Below are 26,324 nucleotides of genomic sequence, written 5' to 3'. Positions count from 1 at the left end.
TTTTTCTAGATGGCCATTGATGGCACTGTGGATAGATTTAATTCCGGGTGCCTTCAAAACACTTAAATGAAGCCTTGCTCTGACTTCTTAAAGGGTCATTATGTTTGCTTGTGCATGCTGGGAAATCCTCAGATCTAAAACAGTTTACTATCAATACAGAAATACTAGGAAAGGTTGGGGATGAAGAGGAGAGACATGAGGGGCCAGTTGGGTGGATGACTACTCTGGGTACTGCCGGTTCCTTAGTTATGTATTTCTCCTGCTTTCCTAGGACTTGCATATTTCTTGTTATTTTGTGACACAGTACCCTAATTTTATGTTATGTCTGATAGCAAGCAGGCAACAGGGACAAATGCGCCCCACAGAGATACAGCTGAGCAGCGACATAGCTTTACTTTGTCTTGTCTGGGGACTGGCACATGTGTGGAGAATTAGGATATTTGGTTTAGATACCAAGAGGACTAGTGAATGGTGCTATTGAAGAATTTCCTACACACACACACACACACACACACACACACACACACACACACATATATATATATATTTATATATATATATATATATTTATATACACATATATATATATATACACATATATATATATATTTGGAATATATATATATATTTGGAATATATATATATATTTGGAATATATATATATATTCCAAAAGAGAGGCCTGCCCATAGCAGTGACTACTAACCTTTAGCATGTAAGGGAATACTTGGGGCTAGAGAGATGACTCAGTGGTTAAGAGCATTACTGCTCTTCAAGAGGACTGGAGTTCCTTCCCCAGCCTCCAGGTTATACAGCTCCCAACCACCTATAACTCTAGTTGCAGGAGGAATCCAGTGCCCTCTTCTGGTCTCTATAGGTACCTGAATACTTACTTGTGCACATACCCCACTCCTCCACATACATATTTTTTTTTTAAGGATACACTTTTCTTTTTTTCTGTTGAGAGGCAAGGCTCCAAGATCTACCCTAAATCACTCAGTATTTTGTGCAGTAGCATGTCACTGAGGCAGAGGGGAGTTGGTTCTTGCATTGAATGGCATGGTGTCTTGGGGTTTCCTTTTGTTCCGATGTAACACCATGACCAAATCAGTTTTGAGGAGGGAAGGGGTTTATTTGGCTTATGTATTCATTGCCCAGTGAGGGAAACCAAGGCAGGAACTCAAACTGGGCAGGAACTCAAACTAGGCAGAAACCTGGAGGCAGGGGCTGATGCAGAGGCCATGGAGGGGTACTGCTTACTGACTGGCTCCTCATGGTTTGCTCAGCCTGCTTTCTTATAGCACCTAAGACTACCAGCCCCAGAATGGCACCGCCCACAAAGGGCTGGGCCATTCCTCATCATTCACTAATTTAAAACATGCCCTGAGGCTCCTATAGCCCAACTTCTTGATGCATTTTCTCAACTGAGATACCCTCCTCTCAGATGAGTCTAGCTTATGTCAAGTTAACTAGCCAGCACAGCTGGGATGGTTTATCTGGATAACTGCCTGTTTGCTCCACTGTGGTTGTTTGACTTGTGCCAGTCCCCAAATGTAGCGTCCAGGGGTCCCAAGGAATGGGCACACTGGGTGGACTTATCACTTTGCATTTAAATTCTGGGTGCTTCTTGTTGGGAGCTCAGACTTGCTTCTTTGTGCCCCGTGAGGTTGGCACGGAAGCTTGTCTGATGGTGGGTCACCTCTTCTGGAGGGGTGAACGGAACATGCAGCTAAAGTAACTAGCTTTTGCTTTGATCCCTTTGCAGTTTGACAAATACCCCACCAAAGTTGACCCATTCTACCGGCATAGTGTGAGTCCTACCGCTGTGGTACACATTTGTCGTAACGCCTTTTCCATTTCCAGTACTCTTGCCACAGATGAGTAAGCGCCTGGCAGCCTTCCCTGTCATCTGTGCAAGAGTCTCCCCATCGCTCCTTTACCATTCGGGGTGCGTGCTTGTATGCCATTGTCGCTTTGGGTGGCGATGCAGTATCATCTTCCAAATCAAAAGATCATCATCAACGAGCCAGCCACAGTGGCCCAGCCTCTCAGCCCCGAGCTGGAGAAACGAAGGCAGGAGGGTCAGGGATTGAGACAGTCCTTGCTACATAGTGAGTTCAAAGACAGCCTGGGCTATGTAGGACCCTGTCTTACCAAAGCAAACCAACAGTAAAGCAGTAGCGTTGCCCCGTTTTGGAACATTTTGAAACCATCTGAAATGGCTATCAAAATGAGTGGGTGGGCACTCATTATTATCTGAGGAGAATATGAAATCACAGATTTTAGTCATTCAAAAGGCTGGGATTCAGTCTGAATTCTGGGATTCAGTTTGAATTCTTTCCTATCGATAAACCATTCCTTTTATTTTGAATCACGCCTCTTGAAAAAGTAGATTTTTCTTCCCTTCTAGACTAAATACAGAACCCTTTTTCACATAGGCAGATTTCTATGCAGACTTTGTTCCAATTAGACAATTAAAAAAGTCAGTTAATTTTTTTTAAAAAAAGGTCTTAGCTAGACATGGCGAAACATGCCTGTCAGCACAGCACTTGGGAAATGGAGGCAGGAGGATCCAGAGTTCAAGGCCAACCTCGGGCTACCTGAGACCCTCTCCCCCCACCCCACCCCCCACCCCCGCCCCTCTTTCTCTCTCTCAAAAAAAAAAAAAAAACAAAAAAAACAAAAACACCAAAGCAAACAAAAGTCCTTAAAATGGGAGGGGGGAATACTATAGACTTATTCTTTGAGAAGCAGTTCCACTTTGTATACTTTGAACACAAAGTGCTCATCCCAGGATATAGATTGCTACTGATTCTGTTGAGGCCCGAGACGAGAGCTTCTATACAGAGTTCTGACTATTTGACTATGATATTTTGATTATGGGGTGAATACTGCATCATTTCGATCTGAAACTCCTCTAGTTTCTGTGCTTACGGGGTAATTTGTATCTCTATAGCAAAACCACGGAAGATTAGTAATTGTTGATCAAGTGTACAGGTTTTATCGCTTCATTAGACAGCGCTGTCTCCACACCGCAGTTGTAACGCTCCTTAAAGCATCAGGAAAGGCTGAACTCACTCAAGCTTTAAATAGATACACGCTCACTGCTTACTATGCAAGAGTGTAGCTGAGACATCTAGATTAGAACATACTAGCAATCAGTTAGAATCGTTTCCTCTCTCCAGGCCTTCAGAACTGACCCAAGGAAGAGCTCTTGAGATCAGAGGGGGCTGGGGTATAGAACAGTTTTCCTAATATGCATGAAGCCCTTGGTTTCATTCCCAGCCCAGAATAAAACCAGGTGTGGTACTGCACACCTGTGTCCCCAGAGGTTGGAGATGGAGACAAGACGGTCAGGGGGTCAAGGTCACCCTCAGTTATATAGAGAACTCCAGGTCAGCCACGACTCTGTCAGCCATGACTCTGTCAGCCATGACTCTGTCAGCCAGACAGGGTAAGAGTCCTTGCTGCTCTTGTAAAGGTCAAGAGTTCAAGTTCCAGAACTCAGACATGGTGGCTCCTAACTACCTGTACTGCCAGTTCCAGGGGATGCAACACCCTCTTCTGGATTCCAAAGGCACTACACACACTCAGGCATGTGAATGTACACACTCATACACACAGAAAAAAAATTTAAAAATAAATGTAAGTAGTAGTAGTAGTAGTAGAAAAATATATAGGTTACTCAGTCCTCCATGTGATCCACCCTGGACTGCTGAACTCTAGGGCACCAAAGCATTTTAGCAATGACAGGGAGAATTCAATAAATCTGTGGGTTTCCTCTTTGAAGTGTGCCTGCCTCACACACAGTACAGTCTGTCCTTAGTCTGTGCTCTGCCGATTTAAAGGAAAGGTCAGGGGTTAGGGAGAAGGCTTGGTCTTTTTACAAGCATGGGGACCTGAGTTCAAATCCTAGAACCCAAGTGAAAAAGTCTGGCATGAGGCATGATGGTCCATACTCTTAATCCCAGCACTGGGGAGGCAGAGACAGGAGGATTCCTGGGATTCGCCGGCCAGCCAGCCTAGCCTGATTGGCCAGCCCCATATCCCTGTCTCACAAAACAAGGCAGACAGGCTGAGGAGATGGCTTAGTGAGTAAAACAGTTTGCCTTGTAAGCCTGGTGACTGAGTTCAATCTCTAGAACCCACATGAAAGTGAAAGAGAACTAGTTTATCATATCTTGACATCCACACCCCCTACACAACAACAACAACAACTAGTAGTAGTAATAATAATAAATAAAATTTCTAGAAAACCAAGATAGGCAGGCTATCTCTTGACAAGCACATACACACACCCAAACACACAATAAATATTAAGTAGAAATAAGTGAGAGACCAGCTAATGAAATCATGCTAACAAAAGGTGTCCTATGCTCACTGGGTGGCCCAGGCTGACTTCTGAGACCCAAGTGTCAGAGCCTTCCACCTTGTAGACCACTCAAGGTGGAGGAGCAGTCTGGAGGCCTGAGTGTCTGGGAAGACTCTGTTTTATGGCTTTTTTTAGACAAGGGGCAGAAGCGAGCCATATTTCTACTCTAAGAGGTCTGCAACCCAGGGAAGGAGAGGGGAATGGGCTTCCCATTTTTCTTTTTTAATTGTAACCATTAGAGAGGAAAGGACCACTTGGAGGCAGAGTCGTAGAAATCAGAGGGTTTTAATACAGCATGTATTTAATTACTCCGCTTTCTACAGCATACTAGGGGAGAGTTATTTCATAATATTAGTGATAGTGGCTAATCTATGAGGTAGTCTCCCCTGCTTTGGGGGATTAAGGACTTTATAAGGCAAATTAAGATGCAGTGCGCTCAAGTAGCTGAAACACAATTTTAGACTTAAAAGTAGTTTTAAATGAGGGTACTTGGCTGGCAATCGCTGTTTAAGTGGATTTAGTTCAATATCAATTAGTGTGGTAAAGTTCTTGGTATGTTTGCAGAGAGCAGAACAAAACAGAGAGCAACAGGAAACGTCACATACTCCGAAGATAGGGTGGCAGGGTGTGAATTTTAGTCATTAATGAAAACAGCTAGTTTAGAGTATTGTTAAGGGAATCTTGTTATTGTTTTGTATTGTTTTGTTTTGTTTTTCTAGCTTACTAGACATTGGTGAGACTGGGGAGGTTGCTTAAATGCCATATGATAGCTTGATCATGGAGTCAGAGAAATAAGATTTTTCAAGGACTCTAAGACATTTCTGCTGCCCTTGGTTGCTCAGTATGTCTGTTTATTTTGTCCCCCCTCCTCCTCCCCGCTATTGTTTGTACTTTGTAAGAGTCCAGAAGACTTGCACTTCTTCATTAGGACACATCTTTGAGCCTGAGCGGTCAGATTCATCTAGGTGGCTCAGCTCCCCTCCCATAGCTTCCAACAAGCCTGTTCTCTGAGCAGTTTACACAATGAAGAGTGGCCAGAAGGATTCCTGCTTTGTGTGTAAATACACTGGAGCCTTGAGTACCTGGAAGTCTGGGACAGGAGGAGCTTAAAATTGAAACAGGGTATTGCAGACTTTCTGCCTTACCTCCTTTGCTTCAAATGATCAGTAATGAGAGACCACACCACTAGCTGATTCCTTTTAGAGTGTCTATGAAAATTGACGGTCCCTTTTAAAATGCAGACCGAGTCATTTAACCTGGCACAAATATCCATCATCATTTTTAGATGAGGGGATTAAATTGTCCTCTGGACATGCCACTTCTAGAACAACCTAATGAAGCAAGGATTGTGAATAGTCTCTTTCCTTGAACCACCAAACATCTAAATTCATTTAAAACTCATCAAGTCTCAACAATACAAAATCCTGGCCCTTGTAAAGACCTTCTCTTCTCTTTCTGGGTCTTCTTTTTTGTCCCAATTCACTTGTAATTTTCCGGGCGTCTTGTTGTGCTTAGCATCCCCTCCTGTTTTCGATATGCATGGAGGGCTTCTATGTGATTTCTTGATTAATAATTAGCAAAGCTCTCTCTCTAATGATGTTCTCATCGGGGACATCATTTGTTGGCCGATTGATTCTGAACTACTTTTTAACTTTTTTCGTTAAACATTCATGGCGCATCTGTGTGTTCATCTCATCATAGCTTGGCTAATAGCATCATACTGAGATTGGCTGGCTTGCTAATGTCGATGTCTTTCTATGGGAATTGGGACATATCACATGACCCCCCTACTAAAACCTTTTTTTTTTTTTTTTTTTAAATCCCTCCCCGTCTTTGGCTACAGCTCTTCCACTCCTATCCTCCTGCGGTCTCGGGTATACCCCCCATGATCCCACCCACGGGCCCTTTTGGGTCACTCCAAGGAGCATTCCAGCCGAAGGTAAGAACCTCAGAGTGAAGACATGGCTACCTACCTTAGTGGAGGACTAGGCTAGGCACGCCACTGGTGGGTTGTATACATGCTCGTCTGCAGCGATAAGTCCACACACCCAAGGGGACCAGGAGACTTTCTCTTTTCTAGTCCATTTAGTTTTAAATCCAAACAGAGATGAAACTTGCAGTCACTGGGTCCCATGGAGTCGCAGTTGAGCTAAGTTTCCTGTACTCTTTACAGAATATGCAGAAGGAGGGGCTGGAGGACTGGCTGCTGGTGCAAGTGCTTTTGGCTTTTGCAGAGGACCCTAGTTCAATTCCCATCACCCACACCAGGCAGCTTACAACCTCCTGTAACTCCAGCTCTGGGAGATCCAATGCCCTCTTTCGGTCTCTGTGAACACTCACAGGCATAGGACATACACAGACAACCACTCATACACACAAATAAAAATAAAACCAAATCTTATGCAGAATATATACATTATAGGCCATGTTTTTCTTTAAATAAGTTTTCCCATTAGCATGGGGACAATAATGGGTTTCATTATGTCTTTTTCGTATAGATCATATATATAATATACCTTGACATACTTACTTCTTATCCTCTTCCCACTCCACTGGTACTCTCTCCTTTCCCCACCCCAATCCCGCCTTCCGAATACATCGATCTTAACCAAGGTTACAAGGAACAAGAGTGAAGGGTTGTTGATGTGAGCAGAGCAACTTACCAATGGCTAAACAACCGAAGAAAAGGGTATTTCTTTGGGAGAAATTCTACTAAACAGTAAATGTCTGGTAGAAAATGCCTACTTGCCTTTGAGGGGTGCATTGTGACAAATGTGTAAAGTTGAGGTGTTGGTTGATTTTAGTGGTCAAGGGGATAAACGTTCCCAGACTGAAGTTGTTTTCTGTTCCAGTCTGAGAAAGATTTTTGTTTATGCTCTGTTCTTCGCTGCATCAGCTGTGCGTCTGTGCACATGTTGTGCCTGCAGGTGGCAAGGCAAAAGCTTACTTTATTTGTGCGCTCTCTCCCTCTCTTCTCATCCCAGAACATTTGGCCCACATGTATGTATGTATGTTTGTGCTCTGTGTGCATGCCTGCTGCTACTCCAGAGGAGGGGTCAGATCTCCTAGAGCTGGAATTAGAGATGGTTGTGAGTCACCATGTAGGTGCTAGGAACCAATCCCGGGTCCTCTGTAAGAGCAACAAGTGCTCTTAACCACTAAGCTACCTTAGCCCTTGAAATTCATTCCTCTTTTATTCTTAGTAAGAATTAAATTACTTCTACCTAGAGAATAGTATTAACGTTAACACAGGCTCTGTTATCAATAAAGGTCGATATTCCAAAGAAATTTGACAGCACTTTACCTTTAAGAGATCAACTGTGGTAGAACCAGAGATGTGACTCAGTGGTAGAACACCTCCTTAGGCTTCCCCAGTGAGGGGCTGGGGGCGTGGCTCAGTGGTAGAGCTCCTGCCTAGAATCCCCCAGGGAGGGGCTGGGGGCGTGGCTCAGTGGTAGAGCCCCTGCCTAGAATCCCCCAGGGAGGGGCTGGGGGCGTGGCTCAGTGGTAGAGCCCCTGCCTAGAATCCCCCAGTGAGGGGCTGGGGGCGTGGCTCAGACATATACTACTTGTGTGGCATACACAAGTCTCTAGGTTCAATCACAACCATATCAGAAGAATAGAAAATAGTATTTAAATCCCTTATTTTACTTAAATGCTAATTTTTAAAGTGAAGTATGCTTTTCCAATGGCTAACCACACTTAGCTGAGCTATTGTGCTGTATGTGGTTTGGTGTCTGCCCCCTCCTCACCTCCCGTTCCCATTCTTAAGCTAAAGCAGCAGTTTGAGACCAGAGTCTCCTGGATTGAACACATTGAGTTTTCAAAGGTGTGCTGCCATAAAAACCAGAAACAGGAAGAAAAATTAAAAAGGCATTGGGGGTCAGATGCTGTATCTTTGAAATCACCCTCACATGCACGGAACTGCAGCTTAAATGCCAGTGTTGTGCACATAGGGCTTTCATAATGGCCAAAGCAAGTGGTGGTGAATTTTAGGCTCCTTTCCTTGGTCCTCAGTAATCCCTTAGACCCTGGTCTGTCCCCACTAGGTTGAGACAAATCTCCAGCGTGTCCCCAAGCAGACTGGTAGGTCATTTAATAAATTAGACTATTTCCCTCACTTGCAATTATCCAATCACACCACAAACTACATCTGGGCAAGAAAGTGTCTCTCGGTGTTGAAATAAGCCTTTCCAGGCCATCTTCCTGATTGAATATGTAGATTGCTGTTCATTAGCGGAGTTCTTCATATGTATGCAAATCAGGCTGTTAACAACTGCAGCTTAATTGTTAGTTGTACAGCAGCTGATTGCTTTTCTTCCATTCTCTGGCTCGCTCGCTCGTCTTCTTTCCACACTTCTCCTGGTAGGCAAGCTTCGTGCCTCAACTGGAGCTTTTCTCCCGGCTCCCCAGTGAGTTAACTTTAACTGGGAGCGAACCTTACAGGTTGTAGCTTCTTAAAGAAAATAAGGACTAGTCCATGGCTCAGTGGGGAAAGGCACTATAGCCACTGACCCTGAGTTCCATCCCTAGAACCCACATGGTAGAAGGGAGAGAGACCTGGCTCTTACAAGTTACCTTTGTGACTTGTAACATCTGTGTGTACACACAATCACACACACATACACACACACACACATAGTAAGTAAGTTTCAAAAGCCATTAGAGGCTGAGAAAGCAGTTTAGGAAGTAAAGCCACATGCCATTAAGCCTGGGGAATTGAGCTGGACCCGGTGAGCCCCATGTGGAAGGAGAGAACTGACTCTTGCAGGTTGCTCTGTGACCTCCACACGTGCCCAAACAGACAGACATAGACCCACAAATATACAGACAAATAAATACATGTATTGTATATAATATATGCATTTCTAATTTTTTAAAAAGTAAATCACTCCTATAGCTGAGCACAGTGGTGCATACCTTCACTCCCAGTACCCGAGAGTCTCAGGCAAGCAGATCTCTGGGTTCAAGGCCAGCCTGGTCTATGCAGCCAACAAATTTCAGGCCAGCCAGGGATACATAGTAAGATCTTCAAAGAAAGCAACCAGAAAAGAGAAACAAACAAGAAAACCTACTGTTTTTTAAAAATCCCACAAGGCATAACTGTTGCCTTTGAAGTATACTGTTTTTTGTTTCTGTTGATTCGGAAGACAAACATCTAGCCGTGCCAGTCAATATTGTCAGTGATATTTAAGTACGGTGATAGGGTTTAGAAGAACAGCAGCAGAATTTAGTAGGAAATCTTATGTCGTCCCTAAATTAGGTTCTCTTATCCCATTTTGTCCATCACTGATGAGTGATTGCTGGATGCTGGATATAATTTCTCATCATTGCCTACCAGTTAGGATATCTAGGTATCTTAGTGTCCAAACAACCCCGCCAACCTTCCAGAAAGATGCAACTCACATGGACATTATAATCGTGGACTTAAGCGGTTCTTCCAGTGTTTGGTGGGAAAGCAGGGGAAGAATAATAAAAGAAAACCAGAGGCAGTTAGTGGTGTGGGTCAACAGGGAAGAGGGGTTAAGGGCAAAAGTTGCCTGTGTAGCTTCTTAGATCCTAAAAGTGAGCATCCTGCATCTTACTTCTTACCAAGCACCTTGCCTAAGCTGCTGAGCTCCTAGCACACCCCTTGGTGGGGCGAGAAAGTAGGATTAGTATTCTAAATTCTAGCACTTTTTTAAGATTAATTTTTTTCCTTTAAATTGTGTGTGTGTGTGTGTGTGTGTGTGTAAATGAAGTGCCCAAGGAACCCTAAGGCATCAGATCCCTCTGGAGTTCTAGGCAGTTGTGAGCCTTCGGATGTGGGTGCTGGGGGTTGAACCCAGCTCACCTACAAGAGCAGCAAGCACTCTTAACTGCTGAGCCACCTCTCCAGCCTCGAACTAGAGCCTCAGGTCCTATCTAGTACCTTCACTAATGGGCTAAACTCACACACAAGCCTTACACCTGCAGCTCAGACACTCCATCCCACAAACATCTATAAGGATGAGGAGTTCCTTTGTTGTGTAGGTTGCTCTTGGGCCTTCCATCCCAGCTCTTTCTCACATCCCCACCCCTAGTCCAGTGGTATCCTTATATGTCCCAGTTCTATGGAGACAGAGAAGAAAGGATCCCTGTGACTGTGGGCTTAGCTAGCCAGGGCTTCATGTTCAGAGAGACCCTGCCTCAAAAAACTAGGGTGGAAAGCAATTGAGGAAGGCAGCATATATGAGTCTCTGGCTCTAGCATGCATGCATGTGCACCAGCAATATGTACATAAACATATAACACACACACAGAGATAGAAATTTGAAAAGTTGTAATCCAGAACAAGATATGGGAAATAATGTTTCATTTCTGCTATCTGTAAGAAGGATAAAGCCTGCTTTTCTGTACATCCTGAGCTGTGCTCTAATTCATTTGTAGACATCCAACCCTATCGACGTGGCTGCCCGGCCTGGAACAGTCCCACATACTCTGCTCCAGAAGGACCCAAGGGTACGTGCAAAGCCAGGCTCGGTTATAGGTAATACCAAGATCATTCACAAAGGATGGCCCACCGGGTGCTCCTACCTTGGCTGGTTATGTCAGAAAACGCCTGATCCTTATAGAAGTCACAGACTGCATGAGTGACTTGGCTAGGATAAAGAAACAAAAAAGACCTTTTTTTTTTTTGAGCCCAGAAATTGAATGCCACTGGCATGTCAACCTTCCATCCGACTGGTCCACTCTCCAGCTGCTTACATCCCCTCTGGCACAAAAAGAAATCACTATAGAATCCCCTGAATGAAAAAGTGCTCAACACTTTCTTCCTAAAAGTTAGGTGTGTGTGTATGTGTGTACACATGCAGGACACACACCCACACACAAACACACCCTCCTACCATCTTGTTTGAGGTCAGGAAGTTACTGGACCACTCTGCTCTTACAGATGGAGCATGCTCTAGCACTAAATAAAATATCCATTATGTCCCAGTTATGTTATTTATTCATAACTGATGCTATGCCTGCCTTTAAAACAGAAGGCAAAGCTGTATAGTAGAGAGGCACTCATCTGTGGACTGTCCTTTATAAAGCTATCCTCTGAGCCATTTTTATTCTAGTGAGGACTTTTTGTTTTTGTTTTTGCAAGAGGTTAAGCCCTTGTGTGCCACCTACTCATTGAAGCTAGGATGTTATAAAGACAGCTTGGGTCTGCAGGATCTGGACAGACAGACATTCCCAGATGTCCCCTCCATGTCACCCTTCATTTTGTGGTCTGAGGACTACTCTCCCTAAGCCTCACAGAGTGGCCTGTGGCAGAGCCAGTCAAAATGGGGACCCCCATGGTATATGTTACATGCAAGTCCTGCTGGCATAGGGCACATCTCTGCTGGTAAAACTTGTATGGGGGGCTTGTCACTGCATGTTCTGGGGGCTCCTGAGGTGGGGGAGGGGACGCTTGGTACTTTTGATGGTGTGAAAATGGGTTAATTATTCTCTAAAAGGGCTTCATTTAAAAGTAAAATTCTAACATTTTAATTTCCCCTCCTAATGAAGCACTACAAATTTGTTAATTAGGGCAATTGTTTGAGTGACAGGCATGTAACCGAGTTGTCATTTTCTCTTCACAGTTGACAGATCCTTTCAGACCTATGCTAAGGGTAAGAAGAGCTCCTTCTAGAACTGTTTGTGCAACCTCTGACTCTCTGTGGGTTAAAAACACAAGTCAGTAGCAGGGACTGAGCTGGAGAGATGCCAGAGTGGATGTCAGTGGTAGCAGCTAACGCTGCCTGGGTTTGCAGGCAGGGAGATGGGAAACGGCCTTTCTGTTTTGTTTTTTTGTTTTTTATTTTTCCTTTTGAGTGCAGGAGGGAGCCGGGCCACTGGGTTTTTCATTAATACAACTGATAAGGGGCTAAAGAGATAGCTCTCAAGTTATGTGCACTCGCTGTTCTATCCGAAGATCCAAGTTAGGTTCCCAGTGCCCATATTGGGTAGGTAATTACCTTCCGTAAGTCCAGCTTCAAGGGATCCAACGCCATCTTCTGGCCTTTGTAGGTACTGCACACACATACCCATACACAGGCAGGCACACACACACACAAATATAATATATATATATATATATATATATATATATATATATATATAAATGTAACAGACAGACTAGGTTAGGTTGTTGTGAGACAAGGTCTTGTTCTTCCTCTGACTGGCTTTGAACTTGAGAGCCACCTAACTCATCCACCTTCCCCCTGCTATGCTGGGATAATGGGCAAGGGAAAGAACAAGCCATGGCTGGCTATAGTTAGCCTCTCTTGAGACAGTTTATTTTGCCCAGAGCACTCAATGCTAAGTGATATATACCTTCCTCATCCAAGTTGCCTCCCAGGAAAGTATGGGAAGGATCCTAGAAACATAGGTAGAATATTTCAGAGGTCCAGAGTCTGGCCAGGAGGTGACCTCTTGGTACTTCATGACTTAGAAGCAGATGACAAGAGTTGAATGCTCCAGTTCCTCCTATTGACTGTTACATAATCCCTGTCTTAGGTATTTTTTTCTTTGCTATAACAGTACCTGACGAGCTTAAGGATGGGTGTGTTTTAACTCACAGTTCAAGGTTGTGGTACATCATGGCAGGAAAATGTAGGTGGCAAGAACTTGAGGCAGTGTGCAAGAAGCAGAGAGAGATGGACTCTGGGACTCAAGCTTGCTCTCTGCTTTCCATTCATTATAAGACCCCATCCAGTGAATAGCCCTGTCCTTATTTAGAGTGGGTCCTCCCGCCACAATTAGCCGAATCAACTAATCCTTCATAAGCTTGCCCAGAGGCTGACTTCATCTACATAATCTCTCATGGGTTCGCCTGGCCTCTTGTCTCTTGGGTGATTCAGGGTCCTGCCAAACCCCATGCAGTATTAGCCATTACCATCCCCTCTCTTCCCTGGCCTGAAACCAACCGGTGTGTTATTGGTGACTCCAAGCAACCCATCATTCCATTACGTGAGAGCATCCCTAGTGTCAGACTTGGGTCTAAGTCAGAGGCAGCCTCTTGCTACAGAAGCTGGTGTTTCTGTCGTTTGCTGCTGCAGAGTGGGGCGGGACTTTGTGGGGCAAGCACATGGAGATGCTGAGCAGAAAGGGAGTTGGCCCCGCCCTCTGTGGCACCACACAGATTGACACTTGCTCTTCAGAAGGCTGAAGAGAGACTTGATCCCTGCAGGAAGGAAGAAATCCTTTCTTCCTTTTCCTCCTCACCTCCTCATTTCTGCCTTTTCTCTTTTTTTAACTACAAGAGAATAAGGACACATACACACACACACACACACGCACACGCTCACTCACTAGTTCGTGGCTCTCAATGCAACACGCAAGATTGCCAGACTGCAGTAAGAATGTGACACATCTCTGTGTAGCACTTCGAAGGCCCCTCTTCTTGTTTTGATTCGATCCACAGACATTCCCTAATTAGCTTTTCTGGACAGCTGATGTGCCTGTTAGCTTGACAGCATTTGTTAGGTAGGCCTGCCTGCTGGCACCGGAGAAGACAGGCTGCACAAAGAGAGAGTCGGGTCTTTGCCATATTGTCCTTGGCAGAGGACTGCTTTGTAAAGGAGCTGTTGTCTCAGACCCACATGGGACAGGGGGATGCGGGTTCTGACTCCCTCATGCCTGAACTTGGAAGAGCTGCTTCTGGAAGCATTTGGTTGGCACAGAGCTTTCCCGTTTTCATGAAAGGGAAGTCTTCATAGTGCAGAGCTGCAGGGAGCTTGGGGGCCAAGGAAAGGTGGGCTTTCTAGTGTGTCCTCCGTCTGACCATGGGATTCCTTCTTATTCCAGAAACCAGGAAAGTGGTGCGCCATGCATGTGCATATCGCCTGGCAGATTTACCACCATCAACAAAAAGTCAAGGTGGGTGTGTGACTCTTCTGGTGCACAGCTGGGTGGGGCTGGCCTCACTCATGAGGGACTCATCCTGCCCAGGATGGCAGGCAGGAAGTATCAAAGGCTAGTACATCTTCTTTTGTTCTTTTTTTTTTTTTTTTTTTTTTAATTTATTAGTATGTATTTATGTGCATGTCTGCATAGGACAAAAGGAGAGTGTCAGTTTGGCTGAAGCTAGAATTGCAGGCACTGGTGAGCTGCCCGATGTGGGTGGTAGGAAGCATACTCAGGCCCTCTGCAGGAAGGAAAGCCATCAACACTGATCCCCGAATGTTGTTTGCCTTTTTGTTGAGTTCGGAATGGAAAGGGCGTAAAAACTGGATTGGCTCATAAAATAAAAGCTTTTTGAAATCTATGTAGAGCCTCCTGTAGCACAGACTAGACAAAACTGAAACCCAAGAAGAGCCAACAGGGAGTTTTTTGTTTCTGTTTTACATTTTATTTCTGTATTCATTATTCATTGCTTTGTGTGTGTGTGTCTTTGTGCGATATCACATGTGTGTGTGTGTGTGTGTGTGTGTGTGTGTGTGTGTGTATCAGAGGACAACTGTGCGTCTCAGGGGACAAACTTAAGTACTCAGACTTGGTGATGGATGCCTTTCCTAGCCAAGCTATCTTATCACTCCAGGTAGTTTTGATTTTTGTGCTTGTTTGTTTTTAACATAAAATTGAGGTGCTAGAGAGATGGCTCAGCAGTTAAGACTACTGACTGCTCCTGTGGAGGACCCAAGTTTAGGTCCCAGTACCCATATTAGGCAGCTTACAGCCATTTGTAACCTCAGCTGCACCCTTGCAGTTTCCAAGGACGCCCCTGCATGGGCATACCCATATACACCCACTCAGACACAAATACGCATACATTAGAAAGGTTTTTAAAGATACTTAAAAAGATACTTTTTCATGTTATTAATTTGGAGAAGTGGTCATTTTTTGCCCCACAAGAAGTTGAAGGTACTGAGCGCTCCCTGGCCATGCGTATAATAGTTGACCACATTGAACCATCCCTCTTCTGCCTGTAACATCAGTCCTCTGGGAGGCTAGAATATACTAGACCACTTTCTGGCCAGTTACTATGCCTGTCTATAGATGAGACCTTGTTCCAAAAAACGGGAGGGGCCTGGCAAGATGGCTGAGTTAGGTAAAGGTACTTGCCACCAGGCCTGATGACCTGAGCCTGCTCTTTAGCACTTACACGATGGAAGGGGAGAACCGACTTCTACAGGTTGTCCTCCAGTCTCTACATGCATTGATAGATGGACAGGTAGATGTGATTCTTGGGGGTGGGGTGGGGTGGGAGATGGGAAGGAGAGAGAAAAGAAGGGAGGAAAGAGAGAAGGGCTTAGTGAACCCTGTGGAAGAGAAGCACTGTGTGAAGGGCTCTGTTCTGTGATTTAAAAGAAGGGGTGAACCTAAGCAGTGACTCCAGCAGCTGATATGCCAGCACAGGTAAGGGCAGTCTCAGAGCCCCTCCCCCGATGAAGAGCTTTATGCAGTCAGTGAATTCCTGAGAGAGGGAGAATTAGTCTAGGTTGAGGCCCCTGCTTGGTTATCCAATACTAGATAAGTAAGCCTGAAAATATACATGCAAGCAATACTGGATGGCCTCAGTAGGTTGCACTTGTAATGTATATTAATGTGTAGGTGTACATATAACAAGAGGGTGAGATGACTCGGCAGGGTAAGGGCATTTGCTGCCAACCCCAAGTACATGAGTTCGATTCCCAGACCCGCATGATGGAAAGCAAGGACAAGCCTTAAAATTATCCTCTGCTTTTGACCTGCACAGTAGCGCAAGTGAGCACAAACATGGATGGATGGATGGATGGATGGATGGATGGATGGATGGATGGATGGACAGATGCTAACAAAAGAACGTGTTCACCTCCTTGAGTAACTAAGGCATCCCTTCGTTTCCCCAGCACCTGCTCTCACTCACACCCCACCAGTGAGTCTTGCTCACTTTTACCTTATTACCAGGCAAGGCATAATTAGAGCCCTCCTAGTTGAGCTCAGCTAGAAAATGGGTGCAGTTTGAGGAGCTAACTAGGTTTCCACGATGACTTCAATTCACTCTGGGTCCTGGGTGACGGATTGTATAGCAGCAGGTAAGCCTCATCTTCTTCCGTTTAACTTCCTGAGCTTAAAGGGGATGAAGGATGACAGGGAGGCTGCTCTCTTAGCAACTTCTGTTCCATGAAGATGCCCCTGGTGACTTGGCTTTCATTATCCCAATTCAATTAGCTAGGCCTCTCGAACACAGGGTGACTCGGTTATCTTCCTCTCCCGGCGAACGTTTCCTAATCCCCAAGCCCCGTTCTGCCTGTTGGACCTTATTTGCTCTTAATGAGTCCACACCATCTACCATGCGATATTAGCACTAAATAATTTGGCAACTCAATTAAAGGAGGTGCTTCGGAGATTTTTATAGATTCACAGAGAATTTAGAAGCTTGGTTTGGGGGGTTGGCTGTTCGTCGATAGTGAGGCTTTCATTATGGTATTCCCCACAGATTGGAGCAGAAATTGCATCTCTGTCCCTCGCTCCTGAGCGTACATTTACTCATTCTCGTAGCCACTTCTGGGTTACTTGAGGAGACCTGAGGCCTACAGGCTCAGGGCACCGATCTTCCTGTTACCGTATGCATTCGGTAGTGAGACCCACTGGGTATGTGTGATCTGTCTATTTAAATAAAAGGTAGTGGACTGGGGAGGTGGCTCAGTTAGTAAAGCGCTTGCTTTAAAAGCTTGGCGACCTGAGTTCAACTCCCAGAGACCACCAAGAACACTGGTCACAGTGGCTTTTACTCAAAGCTCCAGAGTAGAGGGAGTGAAAACAGATGGACCCTTTGGGCTTATAGCCAGTCGGCCTAGCCTGGTGAGCTCTAGGTTCTTCATAGACAACATCAGCCACACTAAAAAGATGTCCTCTGTTCTCCAATGTCACATGCATACTCGTGTGCACATGCTTATGGGATGGTGAAGGTTCCATGTGTTTTCCTCAGGTGCATGGCCAAGTTTCACCTTCAGAGAGTGGGTTGCTGGGTGGGTGAGGTTTGGCTTATCTTTTCATACCCTTGTCAATGTAGGTGCCTCTCCTTTGTAAAGGTGTGTGTTTGTGTGCCCCCCCCCTCCCTCGTTACACAGCAGCAAACAGGTTCTCTGAACAGAAGAGCTTGTAAGACTGGACAAGAGTAGGGTCAAGATGGCTGAGATCATCAGAGGAGCCCAAGGAGATTTCCAGAGCCAAGTAGAAGCAGGCCCAGGATAATGAATGAGCCAGAGAAGAGCAGGAAGTACAGCTAGGAGCTAGGGGACAGTATCACTCTGAGGAGGCAGGAAACTGACCAAGAGGGAAGGCTCTCTCTCAGAACTTAGGAAGATGGGTAGATTTGATGCCCTGCAGTGCAAGGGGATACCAACCTCCAGAATGATGCTGGGTAGGGGCTGAGGCAAAGATGGTGGGCTAATAGCTATAGCCATCAAGGGTGGTGGAGCTAAGTTAGCTAGAGGAGAATGTAGAGTGAGTCCTCGGATAGTAAGTACAGTGCCTCTGCACAGTCTCCACGACTGGTTTGACTTCCCCATCCCAACTAATGAAGGATGTGAGTTGGAAAGGAAAAGATACCTGTTAATTAAAAGATACTCCTCTCTCTCTCTCTCTCTGTGTGTGTGTGTGTGTGTGTGCGTATGTGTGTGTAATGGGTGTTCATATGCACGGGCATACTTGTATGTGGAGCCCCAATATCAACCTCAGTTGTGGTTCCTCGGCAACCATCCATTGCTCTTTGAGACAGTCACTCATTGGCCTGCAGCTCACGGGCTAGGCTGGCTGATCAGAGAGACCCAGGGCTGGGATCAGAAGCATGCATAGTTACAGTTTGCTTTTATTTTTAAGGTGAGTTCTAGGGACCAAACTCAGACTCTATGCTTGCTTGGCAAGTACTTTACTCACTGAATATCTCCCCTAGTTTCGGTGGTGTTTGTTTGTTTGTTTGTTTGTTTGTTTAAATATACAACAGTGATTCCATTAATGTGTGTTATATTAGAATATGACAAAGAGCTATTAGGCAATTAACTTTGTACATTAGATTGTTCATACAGAATCCCTAATGTAATGAGCTTTAAAATACTATTATTTTAAAATTCACAGGCAGAGGGGCTGGATAGATGGCTCAGTCTTTAAGAGCACTTGCTCTTTGTCAGAGTTTGTGATGAACACATGCCCAAAAGCAACTTGGGGAGGAACAAGACCATGTCACAGACCATGGTAGAGGGAAGTTGGGGCAGGAACCTGGAGATGGGAACTCCAACAGAGCCTATGAAGGAATAGCCCCCTGCCTGGGGCTAGCACCACACACCACACATGGGCCTTCTCATAGCTGTTATTCATCGAGAAAATGTCTCACAGACTTGTTCATAGGCCAGTCTGATGGAGGTATTTTCTCAATTGAAGTTCCCTCTTTCTAGATGACCTTAGTTTCTGTCAAGTTGACAAAAAACAAACAAACATAAACAAACAAACAAACTAAACTCTGTAATCAGCAGACTGTTCTTCCAGAGGATCTGAGTTTGCCTGCAAGAATCCATCTGGGTGGCTCACAACCACTTGCAACTCTAGCTCTGTGTAATTCTGCTTCAGGGGATCTATTGCCCTTTTCCGGACTCTGTGGGAACCCACAGATATCTCTCTCTTTCTCATACATATACTCCTCCACATACACACAATACACAGAAATAAAGAGGATATTTGGTTGGGGTGGGAGGACCTGCATTCAAGCATAGTGGTACATACCTATAATTTCAGCACTGGGTAGCTAGAGGCAAAGGATTAGAAGTTAAGGATAACCTCAAGTATGAGGGTAGCCTGGGCTACGTGAAACTCTTCTTCAAAATGAACCCAGTGTAGAATGTGACTTAGTTGGGCAGAGTGCTTGCAGGAAGTCCCGAGTTTCATTTATAGTATCATATAAGGCATGATGGTCCATTCCTGTAGAGATGGAGGCAGGAGGATAAGTACTTCATGGCCATCCTCAGTGGCACAGTGGGCTAGAGGCCCGGCCAGCCTGGGCTATGTGAGATGGAGGGATATGGGTAGAATCTGCAGACTGGGCCTCTACAACAAAACGATGACCTGCGTGGAGAGTTGTACTAGTTTTTCAATGAATAGGACTTGGCTGTATGCTTCAAGCTGGACCACTTCAGAGGCCAAGCCAGTAGGAAGCAGATGCCACCTTATAGCAGCCCCTGTTTGTCCCTGCAAGGCCAGGCTGCTTTCCTGGCGTTCGAAGGCTTCATTCTCACAGTGTTCTCAGCGTTGACCCACCCCTTCCTGTCTTGAGTTATTCACTAATACCTCTTTGCCTGCTGGCTTCCCAGTTTCAGCCTCTCTCCTTCCTCTTGTTTTAGAAACAGATGCAGTCAGACCCACACAAGCTGGACTTTGGGCTGAAGCCTGAGTTCCTGAGCCGTCCTCCAGGCCCTAGTCTCTTCGGAGCCATTCATCACCCCCACGATCTGGCACGACCTTCCACTTTATTCTCCGCCGCTGGTAAGTTCAGAGAGTGGGGTGGTGTAGAGAGCCAGCAATTCAAAGTGATATCTGGACTCAGTATCCCTAACCACTTAATAACTAAAGAATAGAAGTCATTCCAGCTTGTGAGGTACCCCACATGACTAGAGAGGTGGGCCCTGCTTCTTTGATATACCCCTCTTTCATTCAACAAGGACCAAGAGATAATCAGGCTGGGTGAGGTAGCCCACGCTTGTAATCACAACAGTAGGGAAGCAGAAACAGGCTAGACCCTGGGATTCACTGGCCAGCTAGCCTAGCTTATCGGTGTAAGTCAATTAGAGACCCTATTTCAAAGTACAAGGTGTGGGATAAAGTGTGGTGGCTCATGCTTTTAATCCCAGCACTTGAGATGCAGAGAGAGGCAGATCTTTCTGAGTTTGAGGCTAGCCTGGTCTACATATCAAGTTCCAGGGCAGCCAGGTCTATATAATGAGACCCTCTCTCAAAACAAAAACAAACAAAAAAAAAACCAAGGTGGACAACACATAAGAGATAACATCTAAGGTTGACCTCTGGTCTTCATACACATGTGCATCTGTACACACAGGAATGCATATACATACTTGAATTGTTTCAGTTGGTCATTTATTCCATTGTTCAACAGAGACAACTCAAAGGTATATGAAAAGCTATTGAAAAAGATCAGAGAGCTTTCCAGGGCAGATTGGAAGAGCAATAAATCCAGGGATTCTGTAAGGATGAATTTAACTTCACATTTTTGTTGCCTATTAAACAATTAGTGTTTCTTCACTGTGACAATCACTGCCTTTTGAGGGTCCCAGGAAGGAGGCATGCAGTCAAGACAGGTTAGCTTCATGTGTTTGGTGGCTTAGGTCTCATGTGTCAGTACTTGGAAGCAGAAGCAGGAGAAACATGATAATTCAGAGCAAGTCTGGGCTACATGGTAAGCAAAGCCTGCGCCATGATTTCTTAAAACAAACAAACAGGATTGAGATATAGCTCATTTGATAGAGAATTTGCCTAGCTAGCAACTTGGCCCTGCAGCACACCATAAATTGGGCATGGTGTTACACACCTATAGCCCCAGCACTTAGGAGACTAAGACAGGCAAATCAGAGTTCAAGGCTAGCCTCAGTACATAGCAAATTCAAAGCCATTCTGGGTTACACAAACCTCTGACTCAAAAAATCATTTTTAAGAACTAAAGCAAGCAAACAATAAAAAAGGCACTGCCCTTAATAAGGACTGAGATAAACAAATGGCCCAGTTGGTTCTGGTTGTTCTGTTGCAGAACATATTGTCACTGAAACTCTTTCAGCTCTGAGAATATATATTCCCAGGGTCTCCTCAGTGCAGAAGGTCCAGCTGGGGAGGAAGGCAGAGGGTATCCGAGGACTGTCGCTATCTGCTTAAGGTACACACAGGACAAAAGTAGCGGTCATATGGAATATTTGGGTAATGTCATAGTTTCATTTTTGTTGATATACCAAATACCCTGACTAAAATAAAATAAAATAATAAAAAGAAAACAATTCAGGGGAGAAAAAGGTTTATCTGTCTTATAGTTCCAGGCTACAGTTAATCACTGAAGAGAAGCCAAGGCAAAAACTCAAAGCAATTAGTCATATTACATCCACAGTCAAGAGCAAAGAGAGAATAAACACACCCTAGCTGCTTGCTTTCAAAGCTCAGGGCTCTGCCTAGGGAATGGTGTTGCCCATAGTGGACCAGGTCAATTAATAATCAAGGCGGTCCCTCACAGACATACCCACAGGCCAACCTGAACTAGTTAATTCCTCAGCTGAAATTGTCTTAGCAGGTTATTCTGGGTTGTGGCAAATTGACAGTTAAAACTAACCATGCCAGGATTGGGAATGTGGCTCAGTGAGCAAAGCCAATTACTGGCAATCTCTATGTCCCTACTTTGATTCCCTGAGACTCATGGTGGAAGGAGGGAACTTGTTCTTGAAAGTTGTCCTTTGACCTCCACACATGAGCCATATAGTATAGGCACTACACACATACACAAATGAATCACCAGCCAGCACAGGTCCTATTGATACCAAGTGTCCTTAACATTCAGTGTTTTCCTGTATCTTTTAGACCTGGTGGGTGTGGGACTCACTATGTATAGGTAGTTTAGTGTCTGCTTCAGCCTCCTGAGTCCTAAGATGACAGTTCTACCACACCTAGCTCCTGTTCAGTCTTTTTGGATTTTTGAATCAGGGTTTCTCTCTGTAGTCCTACCTGTTCTGGAACTCACTCTGGCCTCAGAATCAGAAATCTGCCTGCCTCTGCCTCCTGAATACTGGGAAAATATGTGCCACCCCCACCCGGCTTGCTTTCTTGTCTCCTCCCACCACCCCCACTATCCCCCTTGAGGCAGGGTCTGATGAGCCTGAGGTAGCCTTGGATTCTGTACATAGCTCAGGCTGGTCTTAGACTTCCGCTCCTCCTGTCTCTACTTACTGAGTGCTGGGATCACAAGCCGTATGTAACCACACCTAGTTTATATAGCGCTAGGGACTGAAGCCAGGTCTTCATGCATGCTGGGAAAGCACTTTACCAAATGAACTATATCTCCTGCCCACACAGTATATTTCAAATTGCTATTAGTACTCAGTCCCTGCGACAGAGCTCGGTAAATAGTTAAGTGGTGGTGCTCCGCTCGCTTGTTGTAGTTAACAACCCTCGTGGCTTCATGTGTGCGCTGTGTGAATCCGAATTTACCCTTAGGAACAAAAAACAGTGGAGTCCACCATTTCTGACCCTTAAGGGAACAAGTTCCACATCCATCCTGTCCACTGCCTTCTCCGGCTCTGATCCAAGATTTGCGTTGGTAGACCCATTGACTCTTGCACTGAGCGCGAGAGAAGCATCAACATCAGCACAGTAGCCCTGTGGTCACAGCAAATCAACACCCTTGGGGATGGATGGAATAGCTGGAGTCTCAGGTTTTCCTCCTGTGGGTTCTGCTTGCAGAATGTATTTGAAGGCTCTGTTACCATGGCACCTAGTTCGGAGACAAGGATACATGGAGAGCAATTTGGGGAAAGAAATAGAGAGATTTCTCCCTGGACTTCATTGCAGCCAAATGGATGAATTGGCTTCTTTTGCTTCAATAATCCTGGAACTGTGGGCATCCCCAGGGGCCTGGGTTTTTGTCAGAGCATTAACTAGCATGTACCGCACAGTATGTAGCCCACATTCTAATTTGGCTGGCAACATTGGTGGTGACTAATGAAGGCTGTGGAATATGTTCACTCTGTGCAGACAAGAAGTTGGTTTTTACTTCTCAGTGTATCATGTGGATACATAACCCCTTAGGTGCCTTCAGATTTTGAGATTCCAGCATTTGCCCTTATGTGCTGAGCCTTCCTGTGCAAACCCAGGCCCACAGGACCCTTGGGGTCTCCAGAGATGCAAAAGAGAAATCCAGGGCTGCAAGAGACGGTTCGTTGTGAAAGTGTTTGTCGTGGCAAGTGTGAGGGCTTGAGTGTGACTCCCCAGAGTCTGAAGTAAGCACCCCAACCCCACACCTGCGACAGATGCCCTTGGTGAGGCACGTAGACAGGCCTGCCCTTGGTGAGGCACGTAGACAGGCCTGCCTTCCCAGCCTCCTTAGGGCTGCCTTCTCCGCTGACATTAACAAGTTAAGTACCTAAAGCTTTTAAAAATAATGTTCTTCCCCAAATCACATCTACACACACACACACACACACACACACACACACACACACACACACACACGTTCTGTTCTCTCCTCCCCTTCTCTCCCAGCTTCCTGCAGGAAAGGGATCCCATGCGTTTTTAAAGAAAGATAACTTGAGGGACTGGAGATGGCTCAGTAGTTGAGAGTATTTGCTGCTATTGAAGAGGACCCAGGTGATTCCCAGCCCCCATATGTGGTGATTCAAAACTCTTTGTAACACCACTTCCAGGGAGTTTCACACCTTCCAGGCACATGTGTGGTATTGTGTACAGTCAAGCATATAAAAAATTTAAAATAATAAGAGAGTAATAATAATGATAATGATGATGGTAAATTGGGACCAGCAACATGGCACAGGGAGTAAGGTCACACTAAGCCTCTCAGCGGAGTTTGATGCCTGGGTTCCATGGTAGGAGGAGAGAATCAATGCTCATAAGCTGTTCTTTGGCCTCCACATGTGCACTACTGCCTGCAGGGACTTCACACATTACACACGCTAAGTGAGCAAATGGAATTCCAAATTTCAAATCAACCAAATAGAAGACGAGGAAGAGGAGGGGAGGGGGAGGAAGAGGAACAGCAACAGGAACAGGAAGTAGTAGTCGTCATCACCATCACTGTGGCACGCATGCGCTTCACACACACATGCGTACACGCGCACTCTCACACATACACACACTAAGTAAATGTAATTTTAAAATTCAAATTGACCACAAGAACAACAACTACAGCTACTACTCGTATAAAAGGAGCTGTACATGAAACCTGGGTTCCCTGGCAGTTGCTCAATCCTTGTGTACGTGTGTGTGAGTGTGTCTCTCTGTGTGTGTGTGTGTGTGTGTGTGTGTGTATCCTGAAAATAACCTTGAACTCTGGCCTCTACGTCTTGAGTATGGCTGCCATGCACTGCCACACCCAGTTTCTGCAGTGCTCAGGCTGGAGCCCAGCTTTCTGCACACTAGACAAGCATCCTACCAACTGAGCCACACTGAGGATTTGGGGATTCAAAACAGGAATAAAGTGTCCCTTCCTGGCACTGGCAGTTAAGAGGCATTGGCAGGCTTAGCCTCCTATTGTTTAGCATCAACACCCAGCAGTACATTTGGTGGTGCTGAGCCTTGTGAGGGCCTTTTCAGTGGATGGTAAGAACCCACAACACCCCATAGTCTTGGCAGGAGACTTCTCAATGCGGCAATGTCTGCAGCTTTAGGTTTACCTATGAAGTAAAAAAAAAAAAAAACCCACGTGTCCCTGGATTGCTGAAGAAGGAAGCCCTTAACCTGCTACTCTACTTTAGAGGTGCCTAAGAAGCCCTTCAGGGATGAATTTTCTTCCGTGTTCGCAAGCCTGCATCTCTGTAGACAGACTTAGTTATAGAGGCTTCCTGTTCTCTGGATCTACCCCACCTCACTAACCAGGCCTAATGCTTATGCATCAACTTCATAAAGAAGTAGTTTTGGGGCCCATGGCCCTGTCAGTGAAGTATTCACCATATAGCAAGAGGACTGAGGCCATAGAGCTAGGCATAGTAGTGTGCATGTCTGAGTCCAGAGCTGGGGAGTTGGAGCTCCCTGGAGAGCCAGAGTAGCAGAGTCAGTGAGAAGTCCTAGGTTTGGTACAGACCCTCTCTCAAAATTTTCAAGGTGGAGAGTGGCTGATTCCACATGTAGATACTTGCATATTTGCACACATGTATGCACACACGCATGCAGCAAATGCCTTTTCGAACAGTAGCCAGCCAGTCTAGTTTGCTTTCTATTGATAAAACATCACCCCCAAAAGCAACTTGGGGGAAAAATGGTTTATTTCAGCTTACAGTCCACCATGAAGAGAAGTCAGGGCTCGAGCCCGGTGGCAAGAACTGAAGCTGAGGTCATGCAGGATCCTTAATCGCTTGCTTGCTCTACAGACTCACATTCACCTACCCTTTCTTATACCACACAGAACCTGAGTAGGGTGGCACCACCCACAGTGGCTTGGGTCCTCCTATATCAATCATAAACAAAGAAAATGCCCCACAGCTTGGCCTACAGACCCGTCTGATGGGGACATCTTCTCAACTAAGTTCCCTCTCCCCAGATGACAGAAACTAAGCAGGCTCCCAATGCAGCTGGGAAAGGTGGGGGAGGACCGCCTTCTTTTGTCCCTAACAGGAACACTGTCTTTTACCCAGGTGTACAGGCCAAAGCTGTGGAGGCACTGGGATTTGACTTTAACACATTTTCTTCAGCCCCGCCCTAGGAAGGTTTTTGATTTTTTTTGTTTTGTTTTGTTTTTTTTGTTTTTTGTTTTTTCTCTAAATTCTGACTTTGCTCTGTTGGATTTTGCAGGTGCTGCACATCCTACTGGGACCCCGTTTGGGCCACCACCTCATCACAGTAACTTTCTCAACCCTGCCGCTCACCTAGGTGAGTCAGAAAGTCTGAGGGATACTCCCTGCCGCCTTTCATGGGAGTCAGGGTGGGGCCCAGTGGCAGGAAGCAGAGAGAGAAGGATGCTGGCGCTCAGCAATCTTCTCCTCCTTATTCAGTTTAATGCCCTACCCTATTGGCCGGTGTCCCCCTCCCCCATGAGGAGGGCAGGTTGTGCCATCTCAGCCTAATCTAAGACACTTCCTCACAGCTGTGCCCAGGGGTTGTCTCCCGAGTGATTCTAGATTCAGTTAAGCTGGCACTCAGTATTAACTATCACAAGGGATTCGGGTAGGAAGTCTTCCTTGCCATCTCAGGACATGTGTGTTCTGAGTATGCTCACCTTGTCTTTATATCTAGGGGTCCCTCTAAGAGCTATAAAGAGAGATGCAA

At 45.5% G+C, this 26,324-nt stretch overlaps 1 protein-coding gene across 7 annotated transcripts in view; it reads left to right on the top strand.

Moving 5' to 3' along the window:
- Positions 1-26,324, top strand: part of Auts2 (activator of transcription and developmental regulator AUTS2) — a 1,097,294-nt gene that overhangs the window by 1,063,770 nt on the left and 7,200 nt on the right. For 5 of the 7 annotated variants that reach the window (XM_029477062.2, XM_085837231.1, XM_029477061.2 and 2 more), the window contains 7 exons: positions 1,764-1,808; positions 6,214-6,309; positions 10,779-10,850; positions 11,966-11,995; positions 14,172-14,243; positions 19,682-19,823; positions 25,851-25,928. In XM_029477062.2, the coding sequence (XP_029332922.1) occupies positions 1,764-1,808; positions 6,214-6,309; positions 10,779-10,850; positions 11,966-11,995; positions 14,172-14,243; positions 19,682-19,823; positions 25,851-25,928 (535 nt within the window). The remainder of the gene's footprint in view (positions 1-1,763; positions 1,809-6,213; positions 6,310-10,778; positions 10,851-11,965; positions 11,996-14,171; positions 14,244-19,681; positions 19,824-25,850; positions 25,929-26,324) is intronic. The other 2 variants (XM_085837234.1, XM_085837232.1) reach the window with 1 other exon arrangement.

The sequence above is a fragment of the Mus caroli genome, unplaced genomic scaffold, assembly GCF_978045245.1.
Source record: "Mus caroli unplaced genomic scaffold, Mus_caroli_1 scaffold_4, whole genome shotgun sequence".
Taxonomy (NCBI): Eukaryota; Metazoa; Chordata; class Mammalia; order Rodentia; family Muridae; genus Mus; species Mus caroli.
This window is presented reverse-complemented; position numbering and strand designations above follow the sequence as displayed.